The following is a 13,644-nucleotide window of genomic DNA, read 5'->3' as shown; positions in this document are numbered from 1 at the left end:
ATTAAGTATTTCTCTTAACATCTATAGAACCACCAAGCTTCCTAGTGAAACCCGAGCGACAGCAAGCCATACCGGATTCCACAGTAGAATTTAAAGCAGTACTGAAAGGAACACCACCATTTAAAATAAAGTGGTTTAAAGATGATGTGGAACTTGCCTCTGGACCTACCTGTTTCATTGGCTTGGAAGGGTCAACTAGCTTCTTAAATCTCTATTCAGTGGATGCTTCCAAGACTGGACAATATACCTGCCAAGTTACCAATGACGTTGGTAGCGACTCTTGTACTACAATGTTGCTTGTGACAGGTGTGCACGTTTGATTGTTTTACACTGTTTTATGTTTCTGTCTGACCTGTGGCTCCCTTCTATACCATGCATCCACCCAACCAAGAAAGTACGCTTCTCTCGAACAGTACACTGGATTTGCCAGGCACTGTTCATCTCTTCCTCTTTCCTGGATACTACTTAATTTGCTTTTGTTATATTTATCTGTTCCCTCATAATCTCCCCTTTCTTTCACTCTCTAGAACCACCCAAGTTTGTAAAGAAATTAGAAGCATCTAAAATAGTGAAAGCAGGTGACTCAGCACGACTTGAATGCAAGATAACTGGATCCCCCGAAATCAGAGTTGTGTGGTACAGAAATGAACATGAACTCCAAGCCAGTGATAAATACAGAATGACTTTCATTGACTCAGTGGCCGTCCTACAGATGAACAATCTCGGTACTGAGGACAGTGGGGATTTCATTTGTGAGGCTCAGAATCCTGCTGGCAGCACAAGCTGCAGTACCAAGGTTATCGTAAAAGGTAGAAATCTCTTTCTTCTGTTCTTCATTACCTGACGCCCACCTTCTTCTCTGGGGTATCACAGCTATTTATTCTTTTGCCATCATTTTAGCTTCCATTTGAGATCATAGAATATTTTCCCCAACTAGTATTATTTATCTTTTTTTGTTATTTCTTAAGATTTTCTTACATGTAGCCAATCATTCTGGGGTATTTTTCTTGTTATTCCAATGTCATAATTCTGATCACCTCAATACGTTGACCAAGCAGTGTAAATCTGATGTTTACAAACATACCGGAAGGAAGGAAGGAAGGAAGGAAGGAAGGAAGGAAGGAAGGAAGGAAGGAAGGAAGGAAGGATTGATTCATTTTAAAATCCATTTTTACCTTTAGCCAACTTATGAATATATCATCTCTTTCACTATAATCTTTAGCATTAATAACAAAGAATATTTACTATATATGTGTATATATCTGTATATATACATATATATGGTGCAAACAATACAGATTTTAACCTTACATGTAAAACAGGATAGGTGTGCCTGGGTGGCTTGGTCAGTTAAGTGTCCAACTCTTGATTTCAGGTCTTAATCTCAGGCTCATGAGCTCAAGCCCGAGTTAGGCTCCACTCAGGTGATGCCTACTTAAAAAAAAATATACATATATATATGAAAAAAAGGACAATATACATATTTTTTTCTCTCTCAAGAATTGCTTCCTATTTTTTAAAAGTTATATCACTATGCCTTGGTGCAATTAATACCAATATTTTCTGTAGCCACTTTCCAGTATTTTTATCACAAAGTCCAAGGTTGTCATGGTGTGAAGCAATTATTTCAGTAAAAGTTGGTGACATGGAAGACTTAAATCACAGGTGTCATCATGGCTTCTAAGTATTTCCATTATAGAGCATATATAAAAAATTTCATCCCTGAAGTTAGGATTTGATACCTCATGCAAATCATCTTAATTAAATGTACTTGGGTTTGGTTTTTGTTTTACAACTTTCGCATCAGTCTTTATTATCTGAGAAAAACTAGTAAGGTAAGGTAGATAGAAAGTTGAAGTCCTCAGCAAGGACATCTAGGGGTCTAGTTTGGGCTCTCTGCCAGGGAAGCGAGTGATTCTGTCAAGGCTAATGGCTTCTCCAAAGCTGTTATTCCTCAACAATGAAGTGATAGTTCTGGACACTGTTTCCACATTATAGTATCTTGACTCTTCCAATTTTAACAACAAAGAAATAAAAACATTCTATGAAATTAAATAGCCCAACTCATTAGAAATTCTTGTTTTTTTACAGAACCACCCGTTTTTAGCAGCTTCCCTCCTGTAGTAGAAACCCTTAAAAATACTGAAGTTAGTCTTGAGTGTGAACTTTCGGGAACACCACCATTTGAGGTGATATGGTACAAAGACAAGCGGCAACTCCGAAGTAGCAAGAAATACAAGATTGCATCCAAAAACTTCCATGCAAGTATTCATATTCTCAATGTTGAAACTTCAGACATTGGTGAATACCACTGCAAAGCACAGAATGAAGTGGGAAGTGATACTTGCATTTGTACCGTAAAATTAAAAGGTAAGCATATTTCCTGCACATGGCAGAAATGGCAGGAATGTGCAAGACATCTGTTTTTTTCTTTCTCTTCCATTATACGGACAATATTTTCAACAATCTCCGCTCATCTTTCCTTGTTCAGAACCACCAAGATTTGTCTCCAAACTGAACAGCCTCACCGTTGTAGCTGGCGAGCCCGCTGAGTTACAAGCATACATAGAAGGAGCCCAGCCTATTTTTGTTCAGTGGCTTAAAGAGAAAGAAGAAGTGATCAGAGAAAGTGAAAACATCAGAATTACATTTGTAGAAAATGTTGCAACTCTGCAGTTTGCAAAAGCAGAACCAGCTAATGCTGGGAAGTATATCTGCCAAATCAAGAATGATGGCGGAATGAGAGAGAACATGGCCACATTGACTGTTTTAGGTTGGTACAATATAGTACAATGAACCCCTGATAGAAGGTGGCACCAACCACTGAGATGAGTCACTAGTAGAATCTCCAGTTCTGAATTTCTTCTGGAATGATATTAGTCCATACCTGTTTGAAAGGTTTAGGAGAGGGGAGCCTGGGTGGCTCAGTTGGTTAAGCAGCCGCCTTTGGCTCAGGTCATGATCCCAGGGTCCTAGGATTGAGCCAGCCCCGTGTCCAGCTCCCTGCTCAGCGGGGAGCCTGCTTCTCCCTCTCCCTCTGTCCCTCTCCCTGCTTGTGCTCTTGAGCACTCTCTCTCTCTCTCTCTCTTAAATAAATAAATAAAATCTTTAAGAACAAAAAGAAAAAAGGAAAAAAAGAGAAAAGACCTAATCAATCTTTTTTTTCCCTAATCGATCTTTCAAACACTCTTTCCTGTTTCTGTGATCCTAACAAAAGTTAGCCATCTGTTTCATTGTTTACTTACTACTTTTCTTGATGGATTAGCAGATAGAATCATGATTTCTTTTATTTAAGCATGAAAACTATTGGAAGCCAGCATATGCCACAAGGAAATTTTGTTTCCGAAGTACTAGCTGTTCGTGTTGACAAGAACTCCCAAGATCAAAGTTAGATAGGAAAGACTTACACTTGCATCTTTGGACATTTTAATTTAGTGATTGTTTGGATAACAGCTTGGAAAAATACTGGCTTTAGCCCCTTAAAATAAAGCAAAGAGATCAAGTAGTTCAAAACATGAATCCTTTGCTCTAGAGAGGGTCAAGTGCAAATCAGTACACACTGTCTAATATACATTGTCTGAATTGTTTTGAAAAAGCCAACTAGTGCAGAAATATATGGCTTAATAATAACCCCCCATAAATTCATGACAACATGTAATTGTGGAATCATCACTCCAGAGAGAGAGAGAGAGAGAGAGAGAGAGAGAGAGAGCCCTAACGTAACCAAACCATTGGAAGAACCAATCTTAGTGAATTTGAGAGTAGAATCATGCTAAAGGTAATGGACTTTGACAGATGGCTATCACATTTTATTTCAGAGCCTGCAGTCATTGTTGAGAAAGCAGGGCCAATGACAGTGACTGTGGGAGAAACGTGCACCCTGGAGTGTAAGGTGGCCGGCACTCCCGAACTCTCGGTTGAATGGTACAAAGATGGGAAGCTGTTGACCAGCAGCCAAAAACACAAATTCAGCTTCTACAACAAAATCTCTACCTTAAAGATACTCTCTGTTGAAAGGCAAGACGCAGGCACATACACTTTCCAGGTTCAAAACAACGTCGGAAAAAGCAGCTGCACAGCTGTGGTTGATGTTTCAGGTTAGTTCCGCTCTATCCCCGCCACCCCCCATTGCTTCTGCGGATTCCTTCAGCAGTTGCTTTCTCTCACGGCCCTTCTGCTCTTTCAAATCATGGTGATCTCTTGACTTTCCTTACACAGACCGAATGGTCCCTCCCTCTTTCACACGAAGACTGAGAGATACTGTTGGGGTGCTGGGTACTTCTTGCATCTTGGAGTGCAAAGTAGCTGGATCGTCACCTATCTCTGTTGCCTGGTTTCATGAGAAAACGAAGATTGTCAGCGGAGCAAAGTACCAGACCACATTCTCAGATAACGTCTGCACGTTGCAGCTGAATTCTCTGGACTCGTCGGATATGGGCAGTTACACATGCGTGGCTGCTAATGCCGCTGGGTCTGATGAATGTCGTGCAGCGTTGGCTGTACAAGGTCAGTGTTATACACACAAGCCATTTTGTACAAATTCTTCTTTGGGTGCACATCATGGTACCCACCTGACACACATTCCAAAGGGCTCTTCATTTTTAGATTCAGAGTTGCAACCAAATTAGAAACTTACAGGTTCTTTTCACTGTCCTCCATGTCCATGTAGAACCACCCTCTTTTGTGAAGGAGCCTGAACCTCTGGAAATACTACCAGGCAAAAATGTCACTTTCACAAGCGTCATTAGAGGAACCCCTCCATTCAAGGTCGGCTGGTTCAGAGGTGCCAGAGAACTCGTGAGAGGAGACCAGTGCAACATCTACTTTGAAGACACTGTGGCAGAGCTGGAATTATTTAATGTTGACATCTCTCAGAGTGGGGAATACACTTGTGTGGTTTCTAACAATGCTGGCCAAACATCCTGCACTACTCGTCTCTTTGTGAAAGGTTTGCTCGCGTGCATTTGCTCTTCTGATTTTCTGTATGCGGCCATCTATGTGCTTTTCCTGGGTTTAATTGCCGTGCTTTGTCACTCACCAGAACCGGCTACATTTGTGAAGAAGCTAAGTGATCACTCCGTGGAACCAGGGAAGTCCATAATTCTGGAGAGCACCTACACCGGAACACTTCCGATTGCAGTTACCTGGAAAAAGGATGGTTTCAACATAAGTCAGTCTGAAAGATGCAGCATAGTCACAACAGAGAAAACGTGCATCTTAGAAATCCTGAATAGCACAAAAAAAGATGCAGGACAGTACTCCTGTGAAATTGAAAATGAGGCAGGCAAGGATGTCTGCAAAGCTCTGGTATCTACATTAGGTGTGTTGTCTTATTCTCTCCTCAATGGTCGGCATTCCTGTAAGACAAAGCATGGTCTGTTTGGTGTTCTTTAATTCCAGTTGCTGAATGTGATCCTTTCTTCTTTAGAACCACCTTATTTTGTTACGGAGCTAGAACCTCTGGAGGCATCGGTTGGAGATTCGGTGTCTTTACAATGCCAGGTTGCTGGGACACCAGAAATTACAGTGTCTTGGTACAAAGGAGACACCAAGTTACGGCCAACTCCTGAATACAGGACCTATTTTACAAACAATGTGGCCACACTTGTTTTTAATAAAGTGAATATTAATGACAGTGGAGAGTACACATGTAAAGCAGAAAACAGTATAGGAACTGCTGCTTCGAAGACTGTCTTCAGAATTCAAGGTGATTATATTATTTTAGAAATTAAGAAGTGTTTTTAAATTAATCCTTTTATCTTTGGGGAGAAATTTTCTCCTCATGGACTAATGACTCAGTATTGCTTGTCTTCCTACAGAGCGCCAACTCCCACCTTCCTTTGCAAGACAATTGAAAGACATCGAACAGACGGTTGGGTTGCCAGTTACACTCACTTGTCGATTAAATGGCTCCGCACCCATCCAGGTGTGCTGGTATAGAGATGGGGTACTTTTACGAGACGACGAAAATCTACAGATGTCATTTGTAGACAATGTGGCAACTTTAAAAATCTTGCAAACTGACTTGAGTCACTCTGGCCAGTACTCCTGCTCAGCCTCTAACCCACTTGGAACAGCATCTTCTAGTGCTAGACTGGCAGTGAGAGGTTTGTTCCCATGTTAATCTTTCTCTTCACAAAAAACGAAACCGTGACTTCTTACTCACTGTCAGAGTAGAAACAGCCAGTGACAAAAGTCAAACAAACAAAACACACATTGCCTTTTCTTTTCATTTTCCAGAGCCTAAGAAGTCTCCCTTCTTTGACATCAAGCCTGTATCTATAGATGTCATTGCTGGGGAAAGTGCTGACTTTGAGTGTCATGTCACTGGTGCTCAACCAATGCGAATCACTTGGTCAAAAGATAACAAGGAGATACGTCCTGGAGGAAATTATACTATCACATGTGTGGGAAACACTCCCCATTTGAGAATTCTTAAAGTAGGCAAAGGAGACTCTGGTCAATACACTTGCCAGGCAACCAATGATGTTGGCAAGGACATGTGCTCAGCTCAACTCAGTGTAAAAGGTATCATTACGCGGCATCTACTGATATTTGTTCTTTCCCACATTTACGTAACGGTCTTCTAAAAGTTCCTTTAGTGTTTAAGTGTTTGGGACAAGCTAAGTGGGTCATGTTAGAATTTGTACTTTAGTGTTGAAAGCATTAATCGAAGATCTGTTTTGTCTTTATATTGTTCTCTAGTGTTAACTCTAAGTGTGATCCTATCAGATAGTGTGGTCTAATTGAAATTTGTGAAGTATTGTTTCAACTATCCAGTCTCATATTATTTTCTGTTATGTGGCATTCTGATTTATCATTACTAAATTTTGACCAAATACCTCTATAATAAACTAACTTATATGTTTTGGCTTACCTATCCAAACTGCAAAAGTTAAAATTACCAATTAAATTCTCCATTAGGAGCTTATTTGATGGCAAACACAACATTTCATCACAAAATAATCAGAAAGTATATTCTTAATAAGCACGTTTAAGTTACGTATTTACGGGATCTTCAGCCACAAACACAAGCTATTTTTTCCTTTGATTTACTAGAACCTCCCAAGTTCGTTAAGAAACTAGAAGCTTCTCAAGTTGCAAAGCATGGAGAATCCATCCAGCTGGAATGTAAAATAAGTGGTTCCCCGGAAATCAAAGTTCAGTGGTTCCGAAACGACAGCGAACTTCACGAAAGCTGGAAATACAACATGTCATTCATTAATTCTGTGGCCTTGCTTACCATCAATGAAGCCAGCGCTGAGGACAGCGGAGACTATATCTGTGAAGCTCATAATGGTGTTGGTGATGCCAGCTGTAGCACAGCCCTGACCGTGAAAGGTTAGACACGCTAAGCTGCTTGCTTTCTTCTCCTCTGGTTTGAGTCTTTCTCGGCAACGTGATGAGCTCCAAGATAAAAAGGCTCACCACGGGAGCAATTCTTAACTAGCTTGCAGGAATTGTTATTTTTTGCATTAGCCTACTGGCCTATGGTCACACCAATTGCTCCTAGTGATTCTGGATTCTAAAATATGTTTTTTTTTTTCCTTTTCAGTAAGCAAATGTTCTCATCATTTGTCTTCTTTTTCCCCGGTAGCACCTCCTGTTTTCACCCAGAAGCCTTCTCCAGTAGGAGCTCTTAAAGGTTCTGACGTAATCTTCCAATGTGAAATTTCGGGAACCCCCCCGTTTGAGGTGGTGTGGGTTAAAGACCGAAAGCAAGTTCGAAGCAGCAAGAAATTTAAAATCACGTCAAAAAATTTTGATACAAGTCTTCATATCCTTAATCTCGAAGCTTCCGATGTAGGAGAGTATCACTGCAAAGCCACTAACGAGGTGGGAAGCGACACGTGTGTTTGCTCTGTCAAGTTCAAAGGTTTGTACACCTGGGCACAAAAATAGATGTCTCTTCCTTTCATCTTTTCTTGCTTAGCTAATAATTTAGGTGGCTGTGATTCCCTTTCTTCCCCTAACCACAAATTTCTTTCATTAGAACCTCCACGATTTGTGAAAAAGCTAAGCGACACCTCAACCCTTGTTGGGGATGCTGTTGAGTTACGGGCTGTGGTGGAAGGCTTCCAGCCAATTTCTGTGGTCTGGCTGAAAGATAAAGGTGAAGTCATCAGAGAGAGTGAAAACACTAGGATTTCGTTCATCGATAACATCGCAACCCTCCAACTTGGGAGCCCAAAAGCATCTGATTCTGGAAAATATGTGTGCCAGATCAAGAACGATGCCGGGACGCGAGAATGTTCGGCGGTCTTGACAGTCCTAGGTTAGTAACAACGGACAACCTGGATAAAAAATCAGAACGACTGGCCCCATGATCGTCTTCCACAAATACTAATCTTATCCCATTGTATAATCTTATCCCAGTGTATTGATTACACTCTCAGTCTGGGAGGTGACTTTATCTTCAACACATTATACTTCTTCTTTTAGAACCAGCCAGAATCGTAGAGAAGCCAGAACCCATGACGGTCACTACTGGGAATCCTTTTGCATTAGAATGTGTGGTGGCTGGAACACCAGAGCTTTCAGTCAAGTGGTTCAAAGATGGGAGAGAATTGTCTGCAGACAGCAAACATCACATTACGTTCATCAACAAAGTGGCTTCGGTTAAAATCCCTTGCGCAGAAATGAGTGACAAGGGGTTATACAGCTTCGAAGTGAAGAACAGTGTTGGTAAAAGCACCTGCTCTGTGTCCGTCCATGTCTCGGGTGAGTAGTATGAGGTTTTAATGGATCTATCAGTTTTCCTGGAGGAAAAAAAAAAAGAAAGAAAGAAAAAAAGCAAGCAAGCTTCTCTTTAAACAGAGAATCACCCTTCTCCCACATAGATCGAGTCGTGCCCCCCTCCTTCATCCGCAAGCTGAAGGACACCAACGCCATCCTGGGGGCCTCGGCGGTTCTGGAGTGCCGGGTGTCCGGCTCGGCCCCCATTTCGGTCGGCTGGTTTCAGGACGGGAATGAGGTCGTCAGCGGGCCTAAATGCCAGTCCAGCTTTTCGGAAAACGTCTGTACTTTGAGCCTGAGCTTACTGGAGCCCTCCGACACAGGCACATACACGTGCGTGGCCGCCAACGTGGCCGGTTCTGACGAGTGCTCGGCACTGCTGACCGTGCAAGGTCAGTGTGCGGGTCAGGCCGCGGCTGCCCGGCGCCACTTGGCACCTGCCGCGCGTGGGAGCTTTTGTCGTGTCTCCTTTGAAGCCTTAGTTCCCTTTCCTTCAAGGGCCAAAAAGCGCATCTCACCTGGATCTCTTTGTTTCCTCTCGCTCTCTCCCTCCCCTGCGGTATCCAGAACCCCCGTCCTTCGAACAGGTCCCCGACTCCGTGGAAGTGCTGCCTGGAATAAGCCTCATATTCACCTGTGTCATCAGAGGCACCCCTCCATTCAAGGTCAAGTGGTTTAAAGGCAGCAGGGAACTGGTGTCGGGGGAGTCCTGCACCATCTCCCTGGAGGATGACGTGACCGAGCTGGAGCTGCTGGAGGTGGAGCCGTCGCAGAGCGGGGACTACTCCTGCCTCGTCACCAATGAGGCGGGCAGTGCCTCCTGTACCGCGCACCTTTTTGTGAAAGGTTTGCTCTTTTCTCCAACTCGTGTGTCTTTGCCGTGTCTTTCCACGTCTTGGCTTGAAGATGCCGATTTGACCCTCCTGTTTTGTCCGCACAGAACCAGCCACCTTTGTGAAAAGGTTGGCTGACTTCAGCGTGGAGACGGGAAGCCCCATAGTGCTCGAGGCCACCTATTCGGGCACACCTCCCATCTCCGTGAGCTGGATGAAGAATGAGTCCCCGCTGTCCCAGTCACAGAATTGCAGCATTACCACGACAGGAAAAATCCACGATACTGGAAATTACTGAGAGCACCATAGAGGATTATGCACAGTACAGTTGCCTGATAGAAAATGAGGCCGGTCAAGACATTTGTGACGCGCTGGTGTCTGTCTTAGGTGTGTCAATCAGTTACCCCCCCTTCTTATTGCTGTCTTCTCCTTCTCTTACAACATCTTCTTTAAGGCAGCATGATTGATTGATTGCCATCCTTTGTACCCTAGAACCGCCTTATTTCATTGAGCCTCTGCAACACGTAGAAGCAGTCATTGGAGAACCCACGACTTTACAATGTAAAGTAGATGGAACCCCAGAAATTAGAATTGCTTGGTATAAAGAACACACAAAGCTGCGCTCAGCTCCTGCGTACAAAATGCAATTTAAAAATAACGTCGCCTCCTTAGTTATCAACAAAGTGGATCACAGTGACATAGGAGAGTACACCTGCAAGGCAGAGAACAGTGTGGGGGCAGTCGCTTCTTCGGCCGTGCTCATTATCAAAGGTGATGATGGTTTTGTTTCCCAAGGCTTGCTGTGTGCTGAACAGACCCATTTGCTTAAAAACATCACAATGTTAATGGATTGAAATGCGTCCTGGATGTTTTCTCTCTTGTGAATGAGGATTATCTGTAACTTCTTTACAGAGCGCAAACTTCCACCTTCCTTTGCAAGAAAGCTGAAGGATGTTCACGAGACCCTTGGCTTCCCAGTCGCATTTGAATGTCGCATCAATGGCTCAGAACCTCTTCAAGTGTCTTGGTACAAGGATGGGGTACTTTTGAAAGACGATGCTAATTTGCAAACCTCTTTTGTTCATAACGTAGCAACCCTTCAGATTTTGCAAACTGACCAGAGCCACGTTGGTCAGTACAATTGTTCAGCTTCCAATCCTCTTGGAACTGCTTCATCTAGCGCCAAGCTCATTCTCTCAGGTGAGTAGCTCATCGCGCTACCCTCTTCATTATAAAAGGTTCACTGCTGTGGGCCACCAAAGGACTGGTGCCTCTTAGTTTCTGCTCCATGTCTGGGAGCATGAAAACTGAAGTCACCATGTTGGTCTTCATCCTTTTCAGAGCATGAAGTGCCTCCTTTCTTTGATCTAAAGCCCGTATCAGTAGATCTTGCTCTTGGAGAAAGTGGTTCTCTTAAATGTCATGTAACTGGAACTGCACCCATCAAAATCACTTGGGCCAAAGATAACCGAGAGATTCGCCCCGGAGGCAACTACAAGATGACTTTGGTTGAAAATACTGCCACTCTGACCGTTCTCAAAGTAAGCAAAGGCGATGCTGGGCAGTACACCTGCTACGCAAGCAACGTCGCTGGAAAAGACTCTTGTTCTGCTCACCTGGGTGTACAAGGTACCTGTTCCAGTCACGTAGCAACATCTCTTTTACATTTTCAATATCTTGAAATACAGGAGGAAGGGTGTGCTTGAAAGTTATGTGTAGGACCATGGTCTAGTAATTAGGAGAGATCAGATGGATCTAGGGCCTTCCAGACGGGATCAAGTTTTAAAATTTTTTATTAAAAAATATAAAACTGATAAAACACAGACTGTACATCGATTTTTAAAGGCTAAAGATAAAGACTAGGGAAAGAGTGAACAACAGTTTTTCACAGGATTGCAAGAAAATCCAAATTTGAAAGAAATCAGCTTAAGACCAAAAAAAAAGGAAGTTATCTCAAAAGACTTATTTTCCCCAGTCGTTTGTAAATTAATGGATTTTGTCGCTCCAGGGGATAGCAGATCCCAAATAAGCCCTTCAAGAAGAGTCAGCTTGTGCTAACCTCTCTCCCTCCTCTAGTCCCAGTTAAGTAATAGTGGAAGCCAGAGGGCTAGGGTGAACATTAATATCCGACATTGTGGAAGGCAACCGTTTCTTTCAGTAGCAAGTTCATGGCTGCCATTGTCAGAGATTAAATACTTAACTCAATGAGCTTCTGATCTAACCCATTAGAGAATTTTTTAGGATTTTTGTGGTGATGGTTTCTAGATCTCTTGAAATTAAAATAGAATTGTATTTAGCAGCCCATTTGCTCTATGACATACTCCTAATCATTTTTATTTCTCTGAGCTTGAATTTTTTGATTCAGCAATGAAGAAAGCCTTGTTCTCCCCAGTTGAAGGGAAATTATGAGTGTTGAAGAAATATCTATTTAAGGTCTTTAAGAGCAATTGTCATAAATATTAAAATATCTCACCCAGTTTTGTTATTCTCATTCCTCATGGTACATATCTGATATCTTTGTAGCCATAGGAGGAGATACACCTCCACTAGTTCACATACAGGAAGGTAGTCAAACTGTCTTATTCCTTGCGAACTTCAGAGTTCTTCCAACAACAGACACAGCCCTGCCTCTGATCTTGGGCTAAAGAAATGAATCTTTTGCCGAGAGGAGGATCACACAATATGAATTAATGTATTTTCCTCCTTCCGTTTACAATAGCATTTGATGTGGTTGCTTGCAGAAGTACAGGCATTTTAAGAATTTTCTACTTTGGTTGAACTTAACCATTCTTTACTAATTATTAACCATTGTTCCTTGAACCACGTCAAATAAATAAATATGCTTTCCGGAGTTAAAGACCTCTCTGACAGAGGGATTCCATTCTTCACTTTATCTTGAGTTATACGTGTCTTTTCCATCCCTTACCTTGTCTTTTCTTCTTGGTTCCATAGAACCACCCAGGTTCATTAAGAAGCTAGAACCTTCAAGAATTGTGAAACAGGATGAATACACAAGATACGAATGCAAAATCGGAGGGTCTCCAGAAATCAAGGTTTTGTGGTACAAAGATGAGACTGAAATTCAAGAGAGCAGTAAATTCAGAATGTCATTCCTTGACTCGGTGGCGGTGTTGGAAATGCACAACCTCAGTGTCGAGGACAGCGGAGACTACACGTGTGAGGCCCGCAACGCAGCAGGCAGTGCGAGCAGCAGCACTTCCTTAAAAGTTAAAGGTCAGAGCTTACTCTTCCTTTGCGTTGCTCACCTTGGACTCCTCTCTGGTTGTCCTCTCAGTCCCCCACAGTGACTCCGCAGCAATGTTTTAACATTTTTAAAGCCTAATGATCAAAAATCGAAAGTCATGTGTTCTGTCTCTGCGACGGAATGGGAAACTGATCCTTACTTGAACCTATATACTAACAGAATACAGCCTGATTTTCCTTTTCTTTCATTTTTTTTTTCTCTAACTCAATTACCTTCCAATTGCAGAACCACCCATTTTCCGCAAAAAGCCTCATCCTGTTGAGACACTGAAGGGAGCTGATGTTCATCTTGAATGTGAGCTTCAGGGGACTCCTCCTTTTCAAGTTTCTTGGCATAAAGATAAGAGAGAACTTAGGAGTGGCAAGAAGTACAAGATAATGTCCGAGAACTTCCTGACGAGCATTCACATCCTGGGTGTCGATGCTGCAGACATAGGGGAGTACCAGTGCAAAGCCACCAATGATGTGGGCAGCGACACTTGTGTTGCTTCTATCACTCTGAAAGGTTAGAGTGGCCTCATTCTTTTCTGTCTACTATTCCCCTTCTGATTTCTCCCCCCTCTAATTTTAATGCTCTCTTGGCTTCTTAGCGATCGCCCAGCCCTTTATCACTAGTTGTGTCTCCTACTTACCCTTTTTTCTCTGCCAAATCCTTTTATGTTTAGTGTGCATCCCATATCTGAATCCTACCAAATATCATTTTAGCCAGTTTTTCCAGTAGATTTCATTGAACTCAGAAAGCTGGAGAAAGCAAGACATCTGACTCTTTTGGCTTAATATAAACTGACACGTCGCTGCTCCCACTCACCAA

General features: G+C 42.5%; 1 protein-coding gene across 1 annotated transcript in view; it reads left to right on the top strand.

Moving 5' to 3' along the window:
• Window positions 1-13,644, top strand: part of TTN (titin) — a 273,898-nt gene that overhangs the window by 81,527 nt on the left and 178,727 nt on the right. The window contains 24 exon segments of the mRNA XM_038584970.1: window positions 28-306; window positions 528-809; window positions 2,092-2,370; window positions 2,492-2,773; window positions 3,819-4,097; window positions 4,219-4,506; window positions 4,670-4,948; window positions 5,042-5,320; window positions 5,429-5,707; window positions 5,820-6,107; window positions 6,241-6,528; window positions 7,060-7,341; window positions 7,598-7,876; window positions 7,994-8,275; window positions 8,443-8,721; window positions 8,841-9,128; window positions 9,304-9,582; window positions 9,677-9,837; window positions 9,839-9,956; window positions 10,062-10,340; window positions 10,482-10,769; window positions 10,911-11,198; window positions 12,522-12,803; window positions 13,060-13,338. Coding sequence (XP_038440898.1) covers window positions 28-306; window positions 528-809; window positions 2,092-2,370; window positions 2,492-2,773; window positions 3,819-4,097; window positions 4,219-4,506; window positions 4,670-4,948; window positions 5,042-5,320; window positions 5,429-5,707; window positions 5,820-6,107; window positions 6,241-6,528; window positions 7,060-7,341; window positions 7,598-7,876; window positions 7,994-8,275; window positions 8,443-8,721; window positions 8,841-9,128; window positions 9,304-9,582; window positions 9,677-9,837; window positions 9,839-9,956; window positions 10,062-10,340; window positions 10,482-10,769; window positions 10,911-11,198; window positions 12,522-12,803; window positions 13,060-13,338 — 6,486 coding nt within the window.

The sequence above is a fragment of the Canis lupus genome, chromosome 36 (assembly GCF_011100685.1).
Source record: "Canis lupus familiaris isolate Mischka breed German Shepherd chromosome 36, alternate assembly UU_Cfam_GSD_1.0, whole genome shotgun sequence".
Classification (NCBI taxonomy): domain Eukaryota; kingdom Metazoa; phylum Chordata; class Mammalia; order Carnivora; family Canidae; genus Canis; species Canis lupus.
Note: the sequence above shows the minus strand (reverse complement) of the source record. Positions and strands in the feature narration are given on the sequence as shown.